This window comes from Tasmannia lanceolata, unplaced genomic scaffold (assembly GCF_043159265.1).
Source record: "Tasmannia lanceolata isolate RefF3 unplaced genomic scaffold, GAP_Taslan_0.1 ptg000015l, whole genome shotgun sequence".
Taxonomy (NCBI): Eukaryota; Viridiplantae; Streptophyta; class Magnoliopsida; order Canellales; family Winteraceae; genus Tasmannia; species Tasmannia lanceolata.
The window spans coordinates 33,902,334-33,930,330 of record NW_027518692.1 but is presented as its reverse complement, the minus strand read 5'-3'; the positions used below and the strand labels follow the sequence as shown (position 1 = coordinate 33,930,330).

At 39.3% G+C, this 27,997-nt stretch overlaps 2 protein-coding genes and 1 non-coding gene across 4 annotated transcripts; 2 read left to right on the top strand and 1 right to left on the bottom strand.

The window, feature by feature from the left end:
* Nucleotides 1-1,526: 1,526 nt before the first annotated feature.
* On the top strand, nucleotides 1,527-18,680 carry LOC143846744 (Tetratricopeptide repeat (TPR)-like superfamily protein). 2 transcript variants are annotated; one of them, XM_077355290.1, is made up of 7 exons: nucleotides 1,527-2,279; nucleotides 15,080-15,302; nucleotides 15,394-15,873; nucleotides 17,069-17,275; nucleotides 17,446-17,583; nucleotides 17,892-18,080; nucleotides 18,193-18,680. In XM_077355290.1, the coding sequence occupies exons 1-6, from the start codon at nucleotides 1,669-1,671 to the stop codon at nucleotides 18,075-18,077; spliced, it is 1,845 nt and encodes a 614-aa protein (XP_077211405.1). In that variant the 5' UTR covers nucleotides 1,527-1,668; the 3' UTR covers nucleotides 18,078-18,080; nucleotides 18,193-18,680. The 2 variants fall into 2 exon arrangements, with proteins under 2 accessions (XP_077211405.1, XP_077211404.1); XM_077355289.1 differs by having other exon boundaries at nucleotides 1,530-2,279; nucleotides 18,212-18,680.
* A 3,328-nt stretch (nucleotides 18,681-22,008) lies between these two features.
* TRNAA-UGC (transfer RNA alanine (anticodon UGC)) lies at nucleotides 22,009-22,081 on the top strand. Its single transcript has one exon. It is a non-coding gene; the product is annotated as a tRNA-Ala (tRNA).
* Nucleotides 22,082-23,456: 1,375 nt separating this feature from the next.
* Nucleotides 23,457-24,405, bottom strand: LOC143891956 (uncharacterized protein At2g29880-like). Its single transcript, XM_077396444.1, has 2 exons — nucleotides 24,070-24,405; nucleotides 23,457-23,984 (listed from the first exon to the last, which is right to left on the bottom strand). The coding sequence occupies exons 1-2, from the start codon at nucleotides 24,403-24,405 to the stop codon at nucleotides 23,457-23,459; spliced, it is 864 nt and encodes a 287-aa protein (XP_077252559.1).
* Between the last annotated feature and the right edge of the window lie 3,592 nt (nucleotides 24,406-27,997).

Genomic DNA, 27,997 nt, shown 5'->3' with positions numbered 1-27,997 from the left:
CCCCTAGTTGTGGATCAGCTAATCTCAAATCTAGCAGGCGGTGGCCAAAGGCCCAAAGTGCCAATTGCCAAACCATACCAACAGCTCGGATCACCTTGCGTGTGTGCCACGTACCACATTACTACATTAGATCACAAAAAACAACAACCCAGAACATGACTCGCTTCGGATGATCTGGATTGTTCATTTGCTAGTCCCTAATTTGGTATGGTATTGAACGGCCAAAAATCATCCCAAATTAGATGGTTCTATCATTTCCCCAGTAATTAGATTGAGATGTATCATTTCCCCACTCCCCAGTAAATCAGTAATTAGATGGTATGACTATGGTATTGAACGGCCTTCACAGAGACTGAGAGACACAACACATAGAATATCAAATGGACACTAAAATAATAGGGATAATTACATTTACACCCCCTCTAGTTTCTGACACATCCACTTCCACCCCTATAGTTTAAAATGTGACAAATACACCCCTGTAGTTTCAATTTGTTTAAGGTAGGCCCCCTCAGCTGAACTGCTGAAGGTTCGTCCAAAGATTGAAGGGTTAGGATGATCCGATGGAGCTGATTTTTTGGGCACACCCTATCTATGTCAGGGCCCATCAAATGAACGCTTTGGATCATCCAAACAATGTGGGCCCACATTATTTGGATGATTTTTTGGTAGTGTTTGGATTCGGGTATGGGCCCACATTATTTGGATGATCCAAAGCGTTCATTTGATAGGTCCTGACATAGATAGGGTGTGCCCAAAAAACCAGCTCCATCGGATCATCCTAACCCTTCAAGACTTCATACACTTGATATGTCTAACAATTTCTTCACTGGCGAAATTCCCTCTTCTTTAAGCCACCTGAAAAGCCTTGAATACTTGTAAGTACCTTGTTGATGAAGAGAAAAGTGATCCTGAAGTTCGATTGTTTTAGTTCTTGAACAGAAACCCATAAAGAAAAATATATCAATTTTTTGAACCATTGAATTATTTCAAGTTCTTTGACTTCTTTCTCTGAATTGACAAGTAAAAACATAGATGATTTTGTATTTGCAATTGTGTTCTTGGCCTGATTTTGAATTGGATATTTGATTTGAAAGTTGAAACATCAGGAGGCTTAACAATAACAGTCTTTCAGGAGAATTCCCTTTGTTTCCGAAGGATGCGGGGAGGGGAAGGGGAAGGGGAAGGGGATTAGATATTCCCCGCGGGGAGGGGAGGGGGATTCCCCACCATCCCCGCAAAGGGGAAGGGGAAGGGGAGGGGGAAAATTCCCCGCAGAGGGGAAGGGTTAGGGGACCCCAACATCCGGCCCCGACCCGCCCCGTTGCCAGCCCTACTTCATAGGCAACTACCCTGTGGTGGTGGGCCATGGGTCGAAAATCAAAAGGACCACAGAGAGACCCACAAGTCAACGGTCAAGATTTCATTTGCTCAACTGAAATCAAAGGCACGAGATCCCTTCAACTAACTACCCAAAATCCCGCTCATCAATCAAAATTTCCCAAACAACCCTCTCTAATTTTAAAAATTCCCAACCCCCCTCGTCTGATAACTCCACCCTAGCCCTAACCCCTTTCCAAAAACCCCCCATTTCCCCTCACCCTATCCAAAAACCCCAAACCCTAAATGCAGAAACAGAAACAGATCACAACTTTCTAAACCTCAACAATGGCGCTGAAACTGGTATTCCTATCAAGATCGAACCAAATTTCCAAAACCCTAAACCCTAACACCTTCCGAAAGATCTCCACCTTCCCTTTCCTCTCCCAAGAACCCCAGCTCGAAGATCCACCTTCCATCTCCTCAACACCTCTCCCCCCAAACCCTTCATCCGGAAGCCCACTCTACCAAGAAAACTGGAGAAACCCTAACCCTAATCTGAACTCATTCCTCTCCCAATCCCTCGTCCCATTAGGGTTACCCTCTTTATTACCTTCCCCTAAGTTACAGGCCTTCTCTCAAACCCTAGATGCTGTCAGTCTTATGAATGTTTTTGCTGATTGGACTACTTCACAAAGATGGGCTGATATGAAACAGCTTTTTGAGTTTTGGATCCGATCTCTTGATAAGAATGGGAAACCTAATAAGCCTGATGTGAATTTGTATAATCACTATCTTAGGGCCAATCTTATGATTGGGGGGTCTGCTGGGGAGCTTTTAGATTTGGTTGCACTGATGGATGATTATGAGATTTCGCCTAATACGGCGTCTTTTAATCTTGTTCTCAAGGCCATGTACCAGGCGAGGGAGGACGAGGCCGCTGAGAAATTGCTGGATAGGTGAGTTTTTTTTTTAATGTTTATTTAAGTATTTTATGTTCATTTTTAGGGTTTGAATTCAGTAGTTTTCTCTCTCTTTATTTAAGTTTCTTATGATTATTCTTAGGGTTTTAATTTAGTTTCATTTGCATTTTGCCGAGAAATTGCTCAATTGGTGATAATGTTTATTTTTGTTATTTAAGTATTTTATGATCATTTTTAGGGTTTAAATTCAGTATCAAAGTGTTTTTTTTTTTTTTTTTTAATGAAGTATTTTATTATCATTTTTAGGGTTTGAATTTAGTTTCATTTGCATTTTTTTTTTTTTGAATAGTAACTGATTTCATTAAAAAAGGGAAGACCGAGAGAGCCCCCCCCCCCCCCCCCCCCCACACCACATTACAAACACGCCCAGACAGAGAAAAATACAAAAATGAACTTAAGGAGGAAGACAGTCGAAGAGCTCCAAAGCCTGCTTCACAGCCCCATCTTTAGCCAGCTTATCCGCTACTTCATTAGCAGATCTTCTTACGTGTTAATACACCGTAGCGCATCCCACCGTAATATCCTTTATTTCATCAAAGAAGCGAAGAAATCTCCAAGGAGGAACCAAAGAACCCTTAAGCCACCTAATAACATTTAACGAGTCACCTTCCACAATAGTGCTAGCCATCCTTGCTCTCCCTAAGAGTAACACACCGTTATGAGTTGCTCTAACTTCAACTTCGTTTCAATCTGCTACTCCGAGAGGCCCGGAATAAGGCTTCACAACTTCCCCTGAGGACATCCTCAAAACACCCCCGATTCCGGCTAGACCAGGGTTACCCAAGCTAGACCCATCAAAATTCAATTTGGAGAAGCTGACAAGTGAATTGACCTCACTTCTGAACAATTACATGATTGCGAACCTGACTGTTACAGACCACCCCCCACCCCTCCCACAAGTCGTATACCGAAACAAATTTGAACATTGTCAGCGACCTAGCCCAGGAAATCGATAACGCAACAACCTTAATATATAGGAAGAAAGAGGACTTTTCACGACTTTCGAAAATCCTGTTGTTTCTTTCCGTCCATAGAACCCACAATGTGGCCAGTAAAGCAATCGACCACAAAACCTTCCCTTTTTTCCTCCAGGGCACAAAAGACCAACCTTCAAAGAGATCCGTAATATTGGAAGGAAACACCCACGCCATGCCGAATCTCGACAAAACCCCTCCCCAAACCTCCCGAGCTACTTTGCAATGAATAAATAAATGATCTACCGACTCCCCAGCTTCAACACACAAGGCGCAATGATCTACTATAAGCATATTCCTAGCCCTAAAAAATCAACCGTTTGGATGCGGCCTCGAATCACCGTCCACCCAAATAAGCAAATTCTAGGGGGGACCTTAATATTCCACACCTTTGCAACATGAAGATCTTCTTGGATTGGATTAAGACCCCTGAAGAAAGATTTTACCTAGAAGAAACCGGAAGAATCCCAAACCCATAACCTCTTGTCCACACCTGAAGAGCTGATGTAAGTATCTTCCAATATCTGAAGTAACGATACCAACGAGGGCAATTCCCTATCGAAAAAGCTTCTACGGAATAGAGGCTTCCAGATGACTTTACTGGTCCCTTCTCTCAAAACAATCTTTGACTAAAGCTTGCTTATCTGCTGCCACAATATAAAGATCAGGATATAAATCTCTTAAAGGAATGACGGAACACCATAACATGTTCCAAAAAGATATCCTATCCCCCGAATAAACTCTATATCTGACTCCTTGATCGAAACTGGAACTCAAACGCATAATATCCCTCCACACAGATACCCCTGGTTTGCTGAAACTGTTGAGAGATTTCCAATTACCTAAATCTACCCCGTATTTACCTCGAATGACTTTCGCCCACAATTGCGACTGCTCCTCCCCAAACCTCCACAGCCATTTCCCCAACAGAGAAACGTTAACCTGTTTTATCTTTTTGATCCCTAGACCCCCTCCTTTCACAGGTTTACAAACATCTTCCCACGAGACCAAGGAAAGACTCCTCTTATCCTTTGATCCACCCCATAAAAACCTCCTCTGAATCGGTTCGATATGCTTCACCACGCTCATAGGACACTTGAACAGAGATAGCTGGTAAATAGGAATATTGGACAAAACAGCCTTAATCAAAGTCAATATTCCTCCTTTTGATACCAAATTCATTTTCCAAGTGTCTAGTCTCTTTTCAATTCTTTCCACCATGGGAGTCCACGCACCTAACTTAGGCCCCCCCCCTCCCAAAGGGAGCCCAAGATAAGAAGAGGGAAAACTATCCAAAAGGCAGCCCATTAGATTAGCCAAGCTCTTTGCTTCATCCTCTCCCACATTCACCACATATAATCGAGACTTAGAAAAATTAGATCTTTGACCGGTAACAATTTCATAACACCTCAGCACTGCCTTCAGATTTAAAATTTGCAATACCTGGGGTGAACTAAATAATAGAGTATCATCCGCGAATTGCAAATGCGACACCTCGACCCCATTTTGGCCACATTTTATCCCTTTTACTAGCCCCGCTGACTTTCCTTTCTCCATTAAAAGACTCAAAGCTTCAGCGACAATCACAAACAGGAAAGGGGATAACGGATCCCCTTGACACAAACCTCTAGACGATTTGAAAAACCTTTTGGAGACCCATTAATTAGAATGGAAAACCAAGCCGACGATAAACAACTCTTTATTCACCCCCGCCACCTGTTTCCGAAACCCATTTTCCGGAGGAAAAAATCCAAACAATGCCATTCCACTCGATCATAAGCTTTTTCCATGTCGAGTTTGCATACAGCACCTGCAGTGCCCGTTTTAACCAACTAATCCACCGTTTCATTTGCTACCAAAGAACAATCCAAAATCTGCTGCTGACTCACAAAAGCACACTGATTTTTCGAAATAATAAGGGGAAGAACCACTTTCATCTTGTCCGTCAGAACCTTTGAGAGGACTTTATATAGGCATCCAACCAGACTGATAGGCCTAAAATCGGAGATCTTCACTGCACCTTTAATTTTGGGCACCAGCGCGAAGAAAGACGCACAGGTGCCTCTATCCAGCTCCATTCCTTCGAAGAAATCCTTGAAGAATTTTAGGATGTCCCCTTTCACAAATTCTCAGCAAGATTGAAAGAAAGCAAGGCAAAAGCCTTCTGGCCCCGGTGCTTTATCACGGTCCATCAAAAAAACCCCTTGCTCCACCTCCTCTTTCGAGAAAGGCCTTTCCAGAGCCAACCTATTATTCTCATCTAGCACTTTAAAATGAACATCCTCCAACTCAGGCCTCAACATGTCTTCCGAAGAGTATAAGAACCTATAAAAATCCAGAATTTCCTTGGTGATAACTTCCCTACTGTATGATAATGCATCGTCGACCACGAGAGCCTCTATACGATTGTTTCTTCTCCTAGCACTTGCTATGCTATGAAAGTAAGCCGTATTTTTGTCCCCCTCCTTCAGCCACAAAGCTCTTGATTTCTGCCTCCAAGATATTTCATCCTGCAATAAAAGACACCTATGTTCTTCCTTAGCTCTACCCAATTCATACAGCTCTTCCTCTAAAGCAGTCCCCTCCTCGTCAGCCAAAGAGATAGCTCTAATTCTATCAAGAAGACACGACTTTCTTTCAGGTTCGCATTCCACACTTTGAGTTTCTTTTTTACGGCTCGGAGCTTTTCTCCAATTACGTAATCAGCCGCCCCTTCAACCTTGTGTGATACCCACCATCCTCCAACATCTCCTTGAACTTTGGAATTTCAAGCCAAGCCAAATCAAATATGAAAGGAGAAGAACCCCAAGAATCCAATCTCGGATTAAGCATTATCGGGCAATGATCAGAGACCGAATGAATAAGAGCCTTTTGATATAATGCCGGAAAGATGGATAACCACTCTGCACTAAACAAAAACCGATCAATGCGACTTTTCCTGTTGTTTCTAGACCAAGTAAATTTGGCCCCCGACAAAGGAATGTCAATCAAAAACCGATCAATGCGACTTTTCCTGTTGTTTCTAGACCAAGTAAATTTGGCCCCCGACAAAGGAATGTCAATCAATTCATTAATAGCAATGAACTCGGAAAAATCACGGATGTCCTGATTGGATCTGTTACAACCCATACGATCTTCAACCCATCTAATTTCGTTAAAATCTCCTCCCACGCACCACGGGTGTTCCCACTTATTTCGAACTGTAGAGAGTTCTTCCCATAAATAAACCTTCTCGTTGCGCACTGTGGGACCATATATACCTGTAAAAGTAACCAAAACTGGTTCCCCCACCTTCCTCAAAACAATAGAAATGGAAAATCTACCTATCCATGAATCTTGTACTTCCCATCTTGATTGATCCCACATAACTAGGATGCCTCCTGCGGCACCAATGGCATCCAGAGATAAAAAAATCCCAATTCGCATTCGCTCCTAAACTCTTGATTAAAGACCGATTCACCGACCCCATCTTTGTTTCTACCTTAGGTTTATTATGGTGTACCACTTCTTTTACTTGAGCCTTTTTTCCAAAGACCCCAACCTATTCACATTCCAAGCAATTATCTTCATGGATCAACTGATTTGAGATCTTTAAGCCCCCTGGAACCTCTTCTTTTACTACTACTTTTTGAAACGCTGAACTTGCTACCAGAATACCCATCATAATTAACATCTGATTTGAGCTTGGCTAATTCCCTGAGCATCTTCTTGATTCCCTCCACACTGGAATGATCGGAATAACTCCTCTGATCCATTTATCTTCCCTCCGCCACCCTAAACATATTCATTAACTGATCCTCCGCCCCTGAATAAGACAAACCCAAAGCCCTGCTAGTGGAAATAATGTGGTTCACAAACACCTCCAAAAGCTCAGCTTTAGGGTCAACCCAGGAGATGGGATTAGGAATTTCCTCCTGAGAAATAACCATATCTAGATTATTGCATAACTCATCATTCCAGGAGGATGATTCGTAACCCCGGCATGCTTCCCCACCGATACCATCCCAACTATACATCTGCGGATTTCTGTCTAATGGTACATTGGATGGAGGGAGATCGGCAATTACCTCCACATTTTGCAAAGGGAACTGACACATATCTCCTTCAACCCTTTGATCCCCCCAGACATGGTGCTTGAAGTAACAGAAAAAACTGGGCTTGCACAGATAGACTTAACGAGCGAGAAGAAGAACACTTCCCAACAGCTTTGAATCTGCTAGAAGAGCCTTCCCCGCCACACACTTCCCTTAGATGTGAGAAAGGAAGCCCATTTAACATATTGTCCATATATTCCACCACTACAAGTGGGCTATGGGCCTCTAAGAAGCTTAGATTAAAAGGGTCCATCAACTGAGGTAAGTCCAAAGAAGAAGATTCTCTTAATGAGATGAAACAATTAGATCTAGAGATCCTAGAGATTGGAGAAAACATGGTAGACGAAACAGGGCCCATCTGAAGAATATTGAAATCCAACGGTGGGGAATCATTCATTCTTATCAGAGGGGACAAAGACTCCACCAACTTCAAGGAACCTACTTCTGATGACTGCCGAACAGGAGACCCGTATAAGCTTTCCACGTAACCCCCCTGCATGTCAATCAAATCTTTGATGACATCGCCGCAAGCTACACCCTTAGCATGCAGACTACTTCCATGAGAAAAAGACACATCACGAGGCTGAAAAGACGAAGAAGCGTACGCCAGCTTTAAACCCTCTTGAAAGCTATTATGCGCATCCCTCTTCTCCGGCACGATTCCTCCATTGATCGAACCAGACCAAGGTTGCGCAAATAGTGCCGCTGTCTCCTTCGACTCACGCACTGCAGAAAGCGAAGGTCGAAGAGAACATCTTGAAACCACCGCCCAAAATACTGATTCATCTATACAAACCGGAAGTTTGATAATATCGGGAGCTGAATCAGACACCATTAACAATATCGAAGCTGACTCGTATCCACTACCCTCTTCGCATGAACCATCTGTTGCTAGAACTCTCCCGATTCTGCAACCTATCTTTCTGAAGTTGGTCACTGACCATGCATGGGGAGGCAAACCTTTAATTAACCACCAAGTGGACAGGAAGTTCCCTGGAAACCTATCCTTCCACCCATTAATCATTTCGAAAGGACTATCATTTGTGCTTACCCATTGATCCTTATATGAGTCCAGCAAAGAAACTTGGGAAGAGGCAATAGCAAACTCCTGAGGAGCCACCTGCAAAACCTTTAAACTTCCGGTGTCACCTGACAACATTTCCAACCACCTTTGCAACTCTATTGCCTCAAGAGTAATTCCAATTTTAGTTTTTCCCCATAGCATTCTCTTAATACAGAACAAAGGAGTCAATGCTTGGATTCCGCCCATAATTCTTCATGACATATAACAGTATCCACAAACAATCTTGGTTCAGCAATAGAGCCTTCCAACTCCTCTTCCCTAACAGCATCTTCTGTAAATACCCCTGTATCTTTTTCCGCCTCCCCATTAACAACCTCCTTAGGTTTCTGGACTTTCATCTTCTCCTTATGAGATATACCTAGTGCCTTCTGAGGAAAATTGCAGGAAATATTCATATCAAAGTCCAACCATACTTTCCAACACCTGAAACATTCCACCTTTCTTCTAAAGTTAACAAACTTACATTTAGAGCATCTCCAATCCCATAAATTGCCTTCTTTCCTTCTGTTCACCACCCTGATCAATCTCTCATCCCTTTTACTGCGTTTTACTTTCCATTCCGCTTGAGATCTTGTTCTCCCTGAGTAGTACTCTATAGACTAGAACCCCTGATATTGTTCCATACACGGGACTGGAAGACATTCCTATTTATATTCCTCTCCTGCCCATAGGATTTCATGTTCTTCACATATTCCTCCATCGAGCAAAAGAGAGGCTAGGTCACTAATACCTCCAAAAGTTTCGAAAAACTCCGATCAATCTGAAAACCTCACAATGTGCAGACCAAGCTTCGCACCTCTCACTACTACCACCGGCTCTGATTCGGAAACAGAAGAAGAGACGGAGATGACAAACGACTCAGACTCAGAAACAGAATATGATGAGCCAGAAATATACGAAATAGAGGATTCTGAAACCGATACCGAGAGTTCAAACCCTGAATCCGAAGAAGAAGAAGAAGAAGAAGAAGAGGAAGACCCAGAACTAGGAGAAGAAGAAAGAGCAAGAGAAGATGCAGATCCTACAGAAACCGGGGACAATATTCCAAGTATCACAGAGAGACCCCTCACCGAAACGATAGGGACTCGCCGGAGGAGACCAACCTCACCAGAAGCAACCAACTCGGAGGCTTTTCGAGCAGCCTATCAGAACCCACCTCCGCACTGATCCTCGCCGGAGGTAGAACATGCTTCTCAATACCGCTATGCTCTGACAATATTTCAAAATATTATTTGGCAAGAGAAATTAATATTTCAGCAGCGTCCCTTCAACTCCAAATCATTTGCATTTTTCTGAGGAATTGCTCGATCGGTGAGCTTTTTTTTTGTGTGTGTGTTTATTTTAAGTATTTTATTGTCATTTTTAGGGTTTGAATTAAGTATCAAAGCTGTTCTTTTGTTTATTTAAGTATTTTATGATCATTTTTAGGGTTTGAATTTAGTTTCACTTGCATTTTTCCTAGGAATTGCTCGATCGATAAGCTCTTTTTTTTTGTTTATTTAATTATTTTATGGTCATTTTTAGGGTTTGAATTAAGTATCAAAGCTTGTCTTTTGTTTCTTTAATTATTTTATGTTCATTTTTAGGGTTTGAATTCAGTATCAAAGTTAAAATAATTTTTAGGGCTTGAAATCAGTATCAAAGTTTTTTTTGTCTACTTAATTATTCTATGATCATTTTTAGGGGTTGAATTTAGTTTCACTTGCATTTTTTCTATTTTTTTTTATGTAGGGTGGTATGTTAATGTAGGGTTTAAAGATGTTGGGATGGTTTAATCTTCTATTTTATTTACTAATTACATGTTTTCCTTTGTTTACAATTAATAGGTAGTTACAGTGACACTGTCATGTTCAATTTTTTGGGTTGGAGATTATTTATTTGTTTTAATTTTATAATTTTTATGAGCTGTTACATTTTTTTTTTATAGGATTCATTTCATAGACCGAAAAAAACTTGGGTAGAAACATTGAGGTAAGACATGATAGCTAGAAACATAACAGAGAACATGACCTTGGATAGGATAGAATGGAAGAAAATGATCCACGTAGAAGAACCTAACTAGAACCAGGATTAGAGCCGGGTAGATTCCTTTTACCTTCTTCATGAATTTTTTCTAAAGGATTCATTTAGCCGACCCCAACCAGTTTGGGACAAAGGCTTTGTTGAGTTGAGTTGAGCTGTTACATTTTTTTTCTTTACTGTTAAAGATGTCGGGTTAGATCCTTATCTATATGTTGCAGTTGAAGAGGAAATATGACATGATTAGAATTGAGATATTAGTTCTACTACTTGGGCAGGCAATACAAACTATCTTCGAAGAAATATTACATGAGCAGAATTGAGATATTAGTGGTATTCTTGAGTATGCGCTACAGACTATCATCAAGTCAAATACTAACTGCTCAAAGACTCCGTAGGTTCCAACTTGATGCACACCACCTTTATAAGACCCCTACTAAGTGGCAAGTAGCAATTATTTAACTGGGATGGTCAAAGGAATAGCTGCTACATATGTACAAGAAGCATGTCAAGCAACTTGCGGGTTTGACTATCCAAGTGAAGAGTTGCAACAATTCCTTCCAATTTGCGTGGACATATATGGCTCTACCAAGTCGTATGGATTTAATAATTACCCAACTGGATAGAATTTGCATGGACTTATGGCCCTCATACCAAAGAAATGTGGGGCAAGGGAAGTTAAAAATTTCAGACCGATAAGCCTTGTGGGAAGCTTATACAAAATCATTGTCAAAACTTTAGTCAGGAGGTTTCTGAAAGTAATGGGGGAAATTATTTCATTTTTTTTCCAAGGAGCATTTGTTTAAGGTAGACAGATTTTAGATGGAGCATTCGTTTAAGGTAGACAGATTTTAGATGGGATCTTATTGCTAATGAATGCATTGACTGCTGCAAAAACGAGGGACATCTAGGGCTTGTTTGCAAGCTTGATCTGGAGAAGGCCTATGACTACGTGGAATGGGATTTCATCTATTATTGTCTTGGCAGGGTGGGTTTTGGCTCTAGATGGCTATTGTGGATGAACGTGTGTTTTGAAACCCCCTTTTTCTCTATTATAATTAATGACAGCACGTAGGGATGTTTATAGAGTTCAAGAGGCCTAAGAAAAGGTGAAGAGATATTATTCCTATTCCTTTTCACGGTGGTGGGCGAAGGTATAAGTAGAATGTTAATTGAGGTTGGGGAAATGGGTCTTATAGAAGGAGTCAGGATAAATGGTATTGGGTCCATCTCACACCTTCAGTTTGGAGATGATACTTTGATCTTTTATGGAGTGGAAGACAGGAAAATCGGCAATCTAAAATGATTTAGGTGGGTGGAAATAGTATCAGGCCTAAAGATTAATGCGTGCAGGAACACTATTGTGGGACGTATGGTGGATGATAAATTAGACAGGCTGGTTATCATGGGTTGTGAAAAGTAAAATTTTCTAATAACTTATCTTGGTCTTCCTCTTGGGTGGGGAGTTCCTTCTATGAAACTTTCAACCCGGATTATTGAAAGAGTGGAACTGATGTGAATCCACGGCAGCCAAGAGAAAAATAGAGAAAGAATAGATAATCAGGACCTAGATCAAGGATGAAGGGTAATATGGGTAGAAAGGGGATGCTGTTTATGAACCCAGTCGAAAATGGCGAAGAAGGAAAGAGAAAAAGGAAAAAGAGAAAGAGACCGAAGAAAGAGAGAAGAGAAGAGAAAAGAAGAAAGTGAAAGAAGAGTTAGAGGATAGAAAACGAAAATTGACCTAATATGAAGGTCAAATCTTCATCCATTCCATCATTGCAGTGCATCTCAGAAAAGTGCCCTGTGTGTGTGTGTGTGAGAAAAGAGTTCCTACACACTAGTGTAGATAACTTATCTACACCCTAGCTTAAAATACAGTGGGGGCCGCATTGTTTGGGTGATCCAAAGCATTCATTTGATGGGCCCTCACATAGATAGGGTGTGCCCAAAAAATCAGCTCCACAGGATCATCCTAACCCTTCGAACTATGGAGGCAAAAAATTGACAGATCCATTTTTACCTCCACAAATCGTAGGGTTGGGATGACCCAATGGGATATATATATATATATATATATATATATATATATATATATATATATATATATATAGAGAGAGAGAGAGAGAGAGAGAGAGAGAGATAGAGAGAGAGAGAAAGAGAGAAGAGGAAACTGTTGGTTCGCTCGAGTGCCCAATCACATGTGGGCTCACTTTGTTAGGATGATCCAAAGCATTCATTTGAAAGGCCCTTACATAGATGAGGTGTGTACCAAAAATCAGCTCCATAGAATCATCCTAACCCATCCATTTGTGGAGGTCAACATGGACAGACACTATTCGGAGCAATTATGGGGGGGGGGGGGGGGGAAAGAGTGAGTTTTGCGGAAGATGTGTGGATGGGCTTGAGTCCATTCTATCAATCTTTTTTGAGCCTCTATAGGCTGGTGATGAGGAAAAGAGCGGCAATTCTTCTAATGAGAGGAAGGGTTGGCAGGTTGGGAGTGGGAGTTCTGCTGTAATGTAAAGAAATTTGATGATTTTGTTGGTTTATGTCTATGTTGAAGTCTATTACAACAAAGGATACGCTGAAGCTCAAATCAAATCGAGGGTTGAACGAAAGGCCAAACCATCTCATCACACGCTGAAGCTCAATATGGTCTTGTCCAGGTTGATTCCAATTCATTTTTTAGCAAAAGCTCAGCCCGACCCGACCCGACCCAAGTTGCGCCCCTATTGGATGGAGATGCAGACATTTGGGATATTCGGGCAGAATGCTATAATTGCCTGCTATCCTTAATCTAATCATTCATCAGAGGGATGTGAAATCTGCCTTCCTAAACTGTGATTTGAAAGATCCTCCTTATCATAAAAGGATATCTAGAAAGGATAATCTTTTTGTTAATTGGGGAACACAACATGGCAAATGGCTTTTTTCGCAGTTTTATTGAGCATTATGGAGAGGGAGAGAGATGAGATGATTTTTAGGGATAAAGTATTCTCATTCAATGTGCTGATTTGAAAGATCAAACTGTGGATTATCTGTCGGGCGCATGCTAGAAAAAAAAATCTTTGGGTTATTTTTTTCAAGACCTCAAAAAAATGGAATGTTATCCTAAGGAGAAACATTCCTAAAAGGAGGAAATCAATTGTGTGGAGAGATCCCCCAATCAATGCAATCAAGTTGAATTTTGACTGAGGTTTATTTGCAATTAGGGAGTGGTGAGAGTTGGAGAATATTTTAGAGACCATGATGGGAATCTTGTTTGCTCGTACTCTGGTCCGATTGGGAGAATCTATTCAAATGAAGCTTTATTACTTTCTCTTCTATCTAGGCTTAGGATCTTCACTAGACAAATGCAAGGAGTTGTGTACATCGAAGGAGACTCTTCCAACGCTTCTCTTGGGCAAATGGCAGTACCATGGATCCTTGGTGACTGGATTGATACATTGATAGAGTTAGGGACTTATGTAGAAATTACCCTTTCTCATTTTACTTGTGTTCCTAGATGTTCAAATGATTTAGCTGACCCACCCCCACGCCCCCACCCTCTCTCTCTCTCTCTCTCTCTCTCTCTCTCTCTCTCTCTCTCTCCCCGATTTCATTGATTTTTTTTCTTTCCAAAAAAATAAATAAATAATTGTTTATCAATCAAACAGAAAAATCTACTATTTCAGTAAGAGTATGGAACCGGTATGGGCCCTATAGAAGTACCATGACATTGGTATGGACCCCAGAAGTCCAAAATCCAATCCATGGGACTGCTAATGTTGTAATCTATGTTGGAAATTGTACAATTCATGAATTGAGTCATATGACTCAAATCGAATCGAGGTTTGAACGATTTAAATCGGAAGGACGAATTGTTTTTTGTAAAAATCGTACAATACAAGTACGATTCAATTTTGGCTGATGCCATTTTTATTTTTATTTTTACGATTCTTTTTGCTCACTTATTTTTTTGTTGTGGGCCCTTTACTATTAGAAATAAATTGTATATAACCCTCTGCCCCCAACTTATAACCTAAAAACCAGTAATGAAGACCCTAACTCTATTCTTCTCCTCCTTCCTTCTTCTCCCTCCTCATCCTTCCTACTTTACCAATACCAGCAACAAGTTTGGATTGCTACATTGTGAGTGGTCATGGGTTCGAGTCACGGAAACAGCCTCTCTGCAAAGCAGGGGTAAGGCTGCGTATTCTAGCCCTCCCCAGACCCCGCAATGGCGGGAGTCTCGTGCACTGGGCCGCCCTTTTTCGAATGAAAAAAATAGATAATTACCCATGTATTCTTATTTTTTTGGATTTTTTTTATTTTTTTAATATTTTTCTCATTTTTTTATATCAATCTGAAACGAAAAAAAAATTATGATTTACGATTCGAACCCTATTACGATTTACAATTCGATTCCAATTTTCAGAACCTTGGCTGTAAATTGTAATATCTTAAGTAGTATACATTGTGCCGGTGTGTGTGGGTTCATGGGTGCTCATTTTTCTTATGAGTCTAGCCTATGTTAAGTTACTCGGATGTCATTGTTAACAAGATTATTTATGTGAATACATCTTTTATCTTTATGATGGATCTATTGTTGATTGACACCAGGATGCTGCAGACAGGAAAGGATTCATTGCCAGATGATGAATCATATGACTTGGTTATCAGCTTGCTATTTTCAGTCAACCAGATCGATTCTGCCTTGAAATATTTAGATATGACCCTCAAATCTGGTTATATGGTATCAATGAAGGTGTTTACTGACTGTGTACGAAGTTGTGTAAATGCGGGAAGATTGGATACTTTGGCATCGATCATAGAGAGGTGTAAGGTACCATCAAATTTGAATTTGTTACACTTATCTAAGTTTCATTTGGATTTTTTGTGTCTCACAAATGACTTTCCTATTGTTGTTTTCTCAGGCTATGGATCAAAACAAAGCCTTGTGTCCAAGCTGGAATTTATCTAATTTCATTGCAGATGTTGCACTTCAAGCAGATAATAGCAAGTTGGCTTTCTATGCCTTAGAATTCTTGGCCCGATGGATTGCTCGTGGTGAGACTGTTAGACCACCTGTTCTTCTCTCTGTCGATGAAGGATTGGTTGTGTCAGCTTTAGGAATGGCGGCTAGGACATACAACTCAACTCTTTTGGACGCTTCATGGGTGATCCTACGGCGTTCATTGCGCAAGAAAAATGTTCCGAACCCAGAGTCTTACCTTGGAAAAATATATGCCTATGCATCATTGGGGAGTTTGCAACGGGCTTTTAGTACTCTGCATGAATTTGAAACTGCATATGGTAATTCTACTGAAGTAGAAGATGAGCTGTTTTCTCCATTTAGCTCTCTGTATCCATTGGTCATAGCATGCACCAAGGATGGCTTTGCAACTTTGGATTCGGTATGTCTCCTGTCATCTTTTCTTTTTCTTTTCCTTCAAAATAGCAATTACATTCTCACAAATTATCTTTTAGTCTGTTTCATTGCAGATTACCTTCTCTGTTTTGTCACAGATTATCTTTTACTCTGTTTTGTTTGTGCAGTTTTGGTGTTTCTAATCAATCTCACAAATTATCTTTTACTCTGTTTCATTGCAGATTATCTTCTCTGTTTTGTCACAGATTATCTTTTACTCTGTTTTGTTGATGCAGTTTTGGTGTTTCTAATCAAGTTTCTGTTTCTCTAGTGGTATACAAGTTAGTGGGTTATGCATTTACTCATGTTTTTCGCATACTTCTCAAAGAAAACTAACAATACAATGGATTAGTCTAGAAACCAGAAGAATATAAAAAAATTTAAGACAACGGTAAAAGGCCCACCTTGAGGTCGGAGGTTCGATCGCAGCTTACCTATCAAAATATATATATATGAGAATAGAGTTCCTAAGGTGTCACCTCATATAGCTTATATCAGGTGGCGCTTAAAAACATAAGGGGCCCACTTTGTTTGGATGATCCAAAGCATTTATTTGATAGGCCCTCACATAGATAGGGTGTGCCCAAAAAATCAACTTCATAGGATCATCCTAACCCTTCCATTTGTGGTGGTTGAAATGGATGGGTATAAACCTCCAAAAATCTGCCCATTTTTAACCTCCATAAATGGAAGGATTAGGATGATCCTATGGACCTGATTTTTTGTAGGCACCATATCCATCTAAGGGCCTTTCAAATGAGTGGTTTCGATCACCCCAAAAATGTGGGCCCCTTATGTTTTGTGAGCGCCACCTCATATAAGCTATATGAGGTGACACCTTAGGAACTCTCTCTCTCTCTCTCTCTCTCTCTCTCTCTATATATATATATATATATATATATATATATATATATATATATATATATATATATATAAATTTTTAAGACAAACAATGATGTTCTCTTCTCTTCTGTAATTTTTGTGAAAACAGAATCATAACATAGTAGAAAATCAGATTTGAGTTGATACATGCTCGTCTAGCATTTATAATGGCTGTGTGTGTGCGCACATGATCATACATACGTATATTCATGTTTCTGAGTAGGAACACGTGCATTGTTTTTATATAACTCATTTTTTCCGTTGTCTTATTGCTACTTTTTTCTGTTAAAATTTCCTAGGTATATTTTCAATTGGAGAATTTGAGCCGCGCAGATCCTCCTTACAAGTCCGTTGCTGCTCTGAACTGTATAATATTAGGTTGTGCAAACATATGGGACCTCGACCGGGCTTACCAGACTTTTGAGGCCATTAATGGCACTTTTGGATTGACTGCTGATATTCATTCATATAATGCTCTGATGAGTGCATTTGGGAAGCTCAAGAAGGTGGTCATTTCTGGGATTTTTATGATAAAATGCATGTTGATAAACTATTTGGTTGTGAAAATATTTCCTTTACCCTTACATGCACACACATCTGCACGCTGTAACAAATCGGAAAAGATGTCTTGAAATATTTTTATCTGAAAAATTGCAACTGCAATTATTTATGGCAGACATTTGAAGCTTCAAGGGTGTTTGAGCATTTAACAAGCTTGGGTGTGAAACCAAATGCGATGTCATATTCGTTGCTTGTTGACGCGCATCTCATCAACCGGGACCCAAAGGCTGCTCTATCTGTCATTGATGAGATGGTATGTACCTCTGATCTATGAGCCCATTTATGTGATCCAGGCGTTGGATCATTGTTTCTTTACTTGACATTGCTTATTTTGTTTTATTTGAGGATTATTGGTGTGTCGGATCATTGTTTCTTTACTCGGCACATTGCTTATTTGGTTTTATTTGAGGATTATTGGTTGCTGTCAGCATTATTTTGGACCGAGATGTGGGTGATGTCGACATCATCTAGGGCCCACTCGTGTGCACACACCACCCATTTTACGCGCCGACACATATTAGTGACACAAGCTAACATGTAGGATGGTGACTCATTGAGCAGGTGAATGTGGGTTTTACTCCTTCCAAAGAGACTCTCAAAAAGGTCAGGAGGCGATGCGTCCGAGAATTCGATTATGAAAGTGATCAACAGGTGCATTCCGTCGCTCAGAAGTTCAAGTACCGAATGGGCACTGAAACTCGCAGAGACATGCTTTTCGGACTTGATTATAGCTCTGAATATTCATAAGAGGTAATTATTTTCTCCTCCCAATGCATTTTATTTCAATGACTTTGTCTATTGTCAAACATAGAGAACAGCAGAAAGTATCTACTGAGCAGGTAGCTGTTTTTTCTTATGTCAGTTCTTGGGTGCAATTGCAGAGAGGCCTTCGGATTATTGTACACTTGGATTTGCCTTTCATTAGGGAATTTCGTTGATATGATAATTTTGTTCACCAAGTAAGCTTCTCATTCCCATTACCTAAACTGCAGCAAATCCAACTCCACTACTTGTAAATTGCCTCATTGTACTCAATTTTGAGTTCAAAGGGGGAAAAATTAGGATTTTAAGCCTCTTGTAGCTTCAGATTTTTCCTTCCTTTTCTATATGTTTTCTTTTCTGGTGCTGCCTTGAGGTTTTCATGAGGTTGGGAACTGCTAATTCTGAACATTGTCTTAGATATCCAAGAATGCATGGATAGTGAGAAAACATGTCAGGCTTGCTAATAAATGAAGAAGTCTGGAGTAGAATCATTTACTCATTTTTTCTCCTTAGGTTGTTACTGTTATCGATGTTGTTTAAAGTTAAAACTAATATTTTATTGATCGTGGATGTTATTGACTAGCAAAATGCATTTTGGGAATTTTTTTAGTGGTTGCATTTTGGGATTTTTGTTCTACAAATTATTTATAAGATACAGGATTGGAGAACAATTGCATACAGGATTAGAGAACAATTGCATTGAAACTTGAAACTACTTAGCTGGCATTTACAAGTATCAAGAGTTGGAAATAGTCATGTACGGGTGGCATCTGATATGGCTAAAGGATTCTTTAGTGTTTTATAGTATTTATGTTTTTAACTAAAAGATTCCTTATGGTGTCTGTCTTATTGTATTACGTTTGACACATGTTCATCAGACTCTTTGGCATGGATTTGGTTGTATTTTCTGATCGTTTATTACTAAGTGTAAGAGCCATTTATCTGCACTCTAGCAGTTTAACATAAGATAAAGAGTAGTCCCAACTCATCTTTTGCATGAAGTTGCGGATGACAGGAGGTCGAGCCTCATGCTATGCTATGTAGCAGTTGGAATGTTGGCTACAAGCATGTGTCGAAGCTGGAGCAGGAGACACTCCAGAAAGTAGAATGGATGCTTTTTTGTTTTGTTTTGATGTTAGATGATTTCATTCCATGATTTAAAAGACGGAGAAGGTCTATACAAGGAATGAAGAGAAAAAACAGAGAAAGTACAAAGACAATCCCGCATGGGGCAAGAGAAGATAAAGGAACAGAAAAAGGGTAATCAAGTGGGGGCGGAAATCAAACAACTCCACCTCCTCCCTCGACAACCCATCTCTCTGGCTAGTGAATTAGCCACCGCATTGGTCGATCGACGGACATGACGGAATGATAAATTGGCTCCACACACTCTATACAAACTCTATCCTGGATCTTATCAAAGAAGTAGCAAATCGCCAAGGATTCGAGTGGGAACCCTTAAGCCATCTTATCACATTAAGAGAGCCCCCTTCAATCACCACTTTGTTAAGGTCAACTTTTAAAGGAATTTAATTTCTTGGTGAACCCGCTCACACTTCAGCTTCATTCGCATCTGCCACACCTATAGGTCTTGAAAAAGCGCATCTAACATATCCCCGGGCATCCTAAGGAGTAAGGACGCCCCTAAATACCAGAATTCCAGAAGGGAAGCTAATTTTAAGCTTCAAAGCAGGAGCATTATTACCCTAAGTTGAAGATTTATTCAACTGCGGTTAAGAACATAAGGGTTGCAACATTGAGGCTGCAGTGCTAACATCCTAACTAACCGTCTATTCGTTTTAGTCATGCATGGGATGTTTTTGCTACTCATGACCCTGATGCGTACACTATATGACATAAAATACCTCTTTAATCCATATATAGTACTCGTTTGATTGTTTCAAACACAATTCTTTTGATTTATTTCACTGCCATGTTCATATGTGAAATAATCTTGAGGAAATCGATAGCTACACTGAGTAGGGATTCGTTTGCCTAACTAGGAAGGGACTAGGGGACACATCAGCAGACATTGAATGATTAATCAGGCCAAATCCCTAGTAGTCCTCATGGGATGTCAATGCTACAGTGGCAACCAAACAAGGGGTTCTGCTGACATGGCACCCGAACGCAAAGCAAAACCCCTAAGCTATCCAGGCTTTTGTGTAACCAAATGCACCTGAGGCTCTGTTTCTTTCGACGTAAAGTGAGAGTAAAACAAGTTCTATGCCCATTTTATGTTGTAAGAAATGGAGCTTAAGTAGAAGAAGAAGGGAAGTAAAATGAAATTATTTAAAAAAGTAGAAGTTAAAAAAAAAAAAAAAAAAAAACCTCTGTTTACTTACTCTCCCTTTTCTCTTGATTTAGGAGAAAACTCAAGAAAGTAGAATGAACGGTGCACGGCAACCAAACATTCCTTCTCATGAAGAACATTTTTTTATTTTTTTTATAAAGAAGTCTAAGTGGTTGGGTATGTTTCCTACTTCCCTCTTCTTCTTTTCCTTGAAATTTCTCATTTTTTTTTTTCCAATTCGTATATGAAATTCATTAAGATGAAGGCAAATATTTTCAACATGTGAAATCTAAAATGTCTTTGGATGTAGAAAAGTGTTAAAATGTTTGGACTACTGTTGTCTTTTAAATAAACTAATAAGCTCATTTTTGCCATCAAAGTTGTTCATTTTTAGGTTATGGCTAGTCCGATTAAAGATTTTACAGTATTGGATTATAAAATCATTGTATCCAGACGACCCCTTATTTACTTTGTTTCGGGAATTCAGAAGAGACTCTGCTATAAGCAATGCCCTCCTGGATCAATCATGGTCTGCCCAGAACATCTAGATTAAAACTAGGAAGCATGGTAATACAATGCATCTAGGAGCCGTGAGACCTTTCATTGAAAAAATGTTTGTGAATCAGTGATTTATAGGCAAAATCCCGTTCGGATTGCAAGAATCACATTCCTCGTGAAAAAAAAATCTCGGGAATTTTTTTTCTTTCTTTTCTCTATTTTGAGGGAAATAATATGATTCTTTTCTCTAGCTAAAAATTGAATAGGGTTGGGTTGGTTCACGTTATGTATTTTCATGCTAAAAGACAAGATACACGAGCGTGATGTATCAAAACATAGTTGTGCTGAAATCATTTCCCTTATAAGAAAGGCCCCATTTTAATTGCAGGAAAAGAAAGGCATATAATTATAAATCGATAATCTCTCTAGATAAAACTTGATCTGTGGTGGTTCAAGTTACATTTTTTCTGTGTGTAAACAAACATTAGAAAAGTAGAACATTCTGTAAAATAATTCTTTTGCAAACTCTTCATGCCTGAGTCCCTGTTTGGACTGCATGAATTTTCTCAGAAATATTTTTCTTGCAATCCAGAGAAGGCCTCTGGAGTCTGGAGTTTGGTTCTCACATTGTACGATCATGATTGGGGGATGATAAGAAATGGACCCCACCTCTTACCTTTTGTAGGCCATTTATTATGGATACTCCTTTTTCCTAAAATTCCATGCAGGAGGAGTTTCTTCTCACCATGCAAGAGTTTATGAAAACACGTGGGACCCAACTGATCATTCATTGCTTTATACTTTCTTCAGCTCGTGATTGGATAATTTATTATCATCGTTCATCTTTGATCGGACGGTGATAAGAATTTCACGGTGGCCCATCCGACCAATTCTGACCATTGATCTTTACCCCGGGCTTGGTGGGGCCTCTCCTTGGCTAGACGATCCTAACCGTTCATATGTAGGTTGTAAAATGAGGAGTTAAGAAAGTTCAAAACACCAGTAAAACATCTCCATAATTGGACGGTTTTGTGGGGTAGATTTTTTTAAGTCAATGAAGGGCCAAGAAAATGAATGGTTTTGAAAAGTAATAAATAGAAACAATTCCGATCTAATTTAACGAACGGGGATGTAGCTCAAATGGTAGAGCGCCCGCTTTGCATGCGGGAGGTACAGGGTTCGATCCCCTGCATCTCCAACTTTCAATTTTTTTATACCATATTTATATTGGGAGCACCGTGTCTTAATTAATAACCGCACAAACTCAGCTTGTCTTTGTCTTCTTTCAGTGGCTTTTGAAAGATTTTTGGGGGGTTTAGTCGTGCGGACTTCTCCATATTGTCCATGATATTGGGAGCACCGTGTCTTAATTAATAACCGCACAAACTCAGCTTGTCTGTCTTCTTTCAGTGGCTTTTGAAAGCTTTTTGGGGGGGTTAGTCGTGCGGACTTCTCCATATTGTCCATGACTCTTTGGGGACTTGGACTTTAATGTGCGGACATTTTGGACTTTTTAGAGTCATCCCGTTAGTATTCAACAATACATGAATTTGAAGTCCTTGACTTTTAATAATATACTTTTACGATCCCATAGATTTGTGGGCCCCACTAAAATATTTAAGTAATATTATGCATTAGTGGGTCCTACAAAGTGCAAGGTCAAAGTAGTCATTTCACTTTGGACAGGGTCATAGGCTCACCTGTCTAAGCCAGTAATAAGTTAGTTGTTAGATTGATCTGAGCCGTCCACTTGATAAGGCTTGGTTTGGATCTCCTATAGCCCCAAAATCTGGCCAACTATACCGTCGATCTAAACCGCCCAATTAATAGGGCTTGCTCTGGATCTCCAATGGAGGCCACAAGAGACCCAAAGCAAGACTTATCAAATGGATAGCTGGATCATTCCAAGGTCGGATCTGAACCGCCCATTTAGGTAAGCATTTCTCCAAGATTTATGATTGAATGGTTAGAACATTTTTATTGAAATAGTTGGTGGCACATTTACTTAGAAGTAACGATTACAACGCAATTGCACATAATTCGTCTGCATGAATAAATTGAAGAACAATATCCGATAAACAAAAAAATAAGTATCTTTTACCACATTTAATTCAACTCAACTCAACAAAAAAAATAAGTATCTTTTACCACATTTAACATGTAACAAAATTAAGAAAAATCACACTATCAATCCATAAAATCCAAAGCATCTTTTACCACATAATAATATTAAAAAAAGAAGAAGCAAATAAATTGTCATATAAATCCAAAATATCCAATAAGTAACTTTCATCTCCACAAAACCGTAAAAAGATATCAGTCTAAATTAGTATCTTTCATCCCCGCAAAATCTCAAAAATATGTCAGTCTAAATAAGTAGCTTTCATCCCCACAATATCACAATACCACAAAAACAAATCAGTCTAGATAACCAATTTTCAACCCCACAATACCACAAAAAGATATCAATCTAAATTAGTAACTTTCATCCCCACAAAACCACAAAAAGATGTCAGTCTAAACAAGCAACTTTCTCCTCATGCTCCCAATTACTAGCTTCTATTTTCGCACTTCTAGAACAAAAAATCCCTGCGAGCCTCCACATCCATATCTACAAATTGCTCTTTGAATTCTGGGATATTCAAGAACTCAGGGGCCCTATAACGAAGGTCGCGCTCTAGGTTTGGAATCTCATTCAGTGCCTTTAGCCAACTGGCATTTTTGGGATTAAGGTCCTTCATTTCTCTAACTAGCTCAGTAAATGATTCTACAAGCCCTTCATTGAGGTCTGTACCAAGTCGTGCCCTCTGATGAGATGAAGTGACCCCCTCATGGCTACGCTTTTGCTGCATTGAGGATGAGGTAGAATGGCTAGGCGGCACATGTGAAGGTGCATCATCAGCAAAGGCATCTACCCCATTGCCTATATCATCATCCAACATAACATTAAAAAAGTCATCTCCCTCATTACCTATATTTATGCCAATCTCTGAAACCTGTGCAGCGTATGAACCAACAACGAATCCTTGGCCAATGATTGTCTTCAAGTCCTCAAACTCTTCAATTGTCTTTATTCTGTAGATGGCAGCCTCTGGGTGGGCCTACATCAAAGAAAGACAAAATTTGTTCTAGTTACAATTTCCAGTAAAAAAAATACAACAATTATAAAATAAATTATTTTCTTACTGCAATATAGGCATCCCAAACTTCCTCTGGGGCCGTAATTTTTTTACTAAATGGATCCCAACCAAATCCTGAATTGGACGCCATTAACTCTGCAATCGGTTGGTAAGTTCTTTTCCATACTCTGAGCTTACTCCTAACATGGTCATATGTTTTGTTACATCGAAGTTTTGAATTCAACATTGGCAAGACTTTAGTCGTGATGTGATTCTTGGAAAAAGACCCATCGGTCTGCCTTGCTCCATTATTGGCTTCATCCACCAATATCCTTAGTAGTTCTCGAGATTCCTGAACACTCCATTGCTCGTATGCACCCTTGGCTCTTCCTGGCTTTGACATCTACAAACAAATTGATATTTGTTAGAATCTTGAGAATATAATCTTTATAACAATTTATAGTTTCAACAAAAAAAGATAAGTTGCCAATGCTGCCACTCTATGGTCAAATGCAGCCCTTATCACATCAAATTAAGACAAACAATCAACTGCCCAGTACAGAATCTGATTGCGTGAACATTGGTGTGGTAGCTTTTATCTCTCTTTTCCTAGTGAAAGCTCATTGGTAATTAAATTCACAAACATAATGTCTTCTCTCTAGCTCATAGGGAGATGTTGTCTTCTCACTTGCAACTAACAAAATGAAAAAGCATTCATAATTGGCATGCCAATAGAGACAAACAAATTAATGTTTATTAGAATCTTGATAATTTGAAATTAGGAGGTTGCAAGAAACACATTCTACATGAGATAGAATTGACATGAGAAACTCATACTTGAGCTAATATGATGAGAAACACATTGCTAGAAATACATTCTACAAGAGATAGCATTGACATGAGAAACTCATATTTGAGCTAATATGATGAGAAACACATTCTACTTGAGAAACTCAGAGTAGAGCTAATATGATCAACATATTGAAAAAAACACATTCTACAAGAGATAGCATTGACATGAGAAACTCATTTGAGCTAATATGATGAGATACTAGGCATTGCAGCTTGCAACAAATACTCAAATGTTGTTAATCTAATTAGATACTCAAGTGACAGAAGTAATTGTGGCACAAATGCATATTCACAAAAAGATCTTGCAAAGAAAATCATGGGGATGTTTTTGAGGATGTGCACATACGCGTATATTGAGCTATATACCATCTTACATCTGAGTGAAGACATGAGCAATAAGCTATATACCAAAACTCAAAGTAATAAACCATCTCTACATCTATGCACGCACCATGTTAAATAGTCCAACGGATGGATCAATGGTCACTTCTTGCATACATGATAGCCTTAAAACCATCACAAACAATCAAGTGGTCCTAACCATCTCATCAACAGACCCTTTATTTATCTTTGCCCATTACCATGTTCATCAGTTCTTGCATACAGGTCGGGTTATGACCCATCCAAGAAGTGGCCCATCAATTAGCATGTGCAGCTATTGGGTGATAGAGATGGTTCATATACTAAGTTTCCATGATAAGAAGTTATTCCCCATTTTATTGACATTTAAATGCAATAAAATGCTGTAAACATTGGAGAAATCACAAGCTAGCAGTTGTAGTGACAGAAGTAAATGCTGCAAAATGCACACTAAAAAACACATATATGTCTGCTTGCAGTCCGAACTTAAAACATGTGTTTGCTAGTGTATATAGGAATTGATGACTACTTTGAAGTCCTAGAGTTTTGATAATCAATTTTTACTATGATCAATAGATTTGTGGGCCCTACTAAAATATCCAAATAATATTTTGCATTTGTGGGACCTGCTAGGGCTTGCTTTGGATCTGCCGTGGAGGCCACAAGAGATCCAAAGCAAGACTTATCAAATGGACAGCGAGATCATTCCAAGGTGTGATCCAAGGTAGGATATGAACCGCCCATCTGGGTAAGCATTTCTCCAAGATTTATGATTGAATGGTTGGAAATTTTTCATTGAAAAAACCGGGGGTCGTCGGATGAAGGATCCAAATTCATTGTGTGGATGGGACCAAATCAAGCTTCCCATTGGGATTCTGAATGGATGGGATTAGAGATAAGCTGGGTCCCCCTGTTTCTCAACTGAGTTCTCCTACTAGGAGACATCTGTCTTTTGTACAAACAATACTCAATAACGGAAATTGAGCTTATTAATATAAATCTCCATGTAGATTTGGAGTTCTTAAGAAGACAGCAGCATACAATTTTCATAGAAATCGAGAATAACCTCTGCTAATCTGTTGAAATGATAATGTTCTCAACATGATTTGATCATATCCAAAAGATCTCGTTGAAGAGATAACTATGTCATACCACACTAAAGGCAAATCGAAGATAGGAATTTCGTTACCCCTTCTATGTAATTTATGGAATTCAATGAATTGAGGGAAAGATGCACTCAATAACGCAGAATTGAAATTTGCTATCAGAGGATTCTTCTAAAAAAATGGGTAAGGTTTTACTTCAGCACCATTATCTTCTCTTTCAAAAAGATACTCAAATAAAAGGATTTAAAAAATGAAAATAAATAAAAGGGGGTTTTCAAAAAACGGTGCTGTAATTTTCAAGAAAATAGAGATGGTTTTAAAACCCTAGGTTTGGGAGAATAGAAATGGGTTTTAAAATCTGCACATGATTCTTCAAAAAAAAAAAAAAAAAACAGAGGATGAATCCAAATAGCAATTTTTGAAGAACAATGCTCAGAAAACCCTTGCCCGGAGACCTTTCTGGTTTGTCTTTGATGAAGAAAGATGAAAGGGAGATGGTTAGGCATTGATGGAGGAAAAAACGACAGGAAAAAAGCGCGAGAGAGAGAGAGAGAGAGAGAGAGAGAGAGAGAGAGAGAGAGACCTTTGTTGCAATGGAGTTTTCTTTTTTTCTCGGAGAGGGATTGCACGAACTAGGGCCGCGTGATAATAACCACGATAATAAGCACGGACTTGAAGTTTCACCTGGGTAGGGTGAACATTCAAAGCGGAGTTTTTACTTATAGCGCGCGGCTTCGAGTTCGCGCCTCGTAAAAAGGTCATGACTTTGGCAAATTTTGACTAACGGTGTATTTTATAGTTCCCGTAAAAAGACCCGTCCCACTAACGGTGGATTTATTAAATCCGCCAAAGACCCTCTAAATCTGCTACGACTAAGCCCCCCTTAGAGAACTTAAATAACCTTTGAAAGTTGCTTAAATAGCAAGAGAGATGAGTAGAGATGAAATAATAAAAGACAAGATGAGTTAGGGCATTTATCAAAACATGGGTAAGTACCAACATTTTTAGCCTATTTTTTAAATGAAAATTGATTACTTAAAAATAACCTCTCCGTTTTTATATAAAAGGGAGCTGACAGATTCGCCCCTTTTCATTACATGGGACACCTGCTTTAGCTTTTAAAACCGGCTAAGACAGATAACCAGTATCCAATAAAAGGGAGTTTTTTCCAAAATTACTTAAAATGGAGAAGGTGGAGGTAGAAAGAAGAAGACAACGATTTTAAAAGGAGAATATTCGAAAAACAAAGTTACTTTCATGCTCCTTTCTGAAAGGTACTCATTTTGGCCCTCAATTTTGCCTATTTATTTATGTGATAGCTGATAAGATTTGTTGAGCTAGACCTGTTTGGATTGCAAGAAAATCATTTCTCGTGATTTTTTTCTTGAAAAAGTTTTTCTTTTTTATATTTAGAGGGAGATAATATGATTGTGATTAATTCATAAGGATATCATCGTAAATTGAATGTCTCTCTAACTAAAGATTGAACAGGGTTGGTTTAAGTTATGTTTTTTCATGTGCAAAAAAGTAGGAAATTTAAGAAACATTTTTCTTTCTATACTTTTTAAGAATTTTCTTGCAATCCAAACTAATGGAACTCAGAGGGACTGCACTCAGCAATTGTTGGGAGCCTTCCAATTTTTCCAGATCAACTTCATTCTCAATCCTTGCTACCTT

Excerpts from the sequence above, each read along its gene's own strand:
- LOC143846744 (XM_077355290.1), top strand. The coding sequence starts at position 1,669 with ATGGCGCTGAAACTGGTATTCCTATCAAGATCGAACCAAATTTCCAAA. Across the intron at positions 2,280-15,079 it reads GCTGAGAAATTGCTGGATAG|GATGCTGCAGACAGGAAAGG; the intron begins GTGAGTTTTTTT and ends GATTGACACCAG. Across the intron at positions 17,584-17,891 it reads TATCTGTCATTGATGAGATG|GTGAATGTGGGTTTTACTCC; the intron begins GTATGTACCTCT and ends CTCATTGAGCAG.
- LOC143891956 (XM_077396444.1), bottom strand. The coding sequence starts at position 24,405 with ATGTCAAAGCCAGGAAGAGCCAAGGGTGCATACGAGCAATGGAGTGTT. Across the intron at positions 23,985-24,069 it reads TTTGGGATGCCTATATTGCA|GCCCACCCAGAGGCTGCCAT; the intron begins GTAAGAAAATAA and ends TCTTTGATGTAG.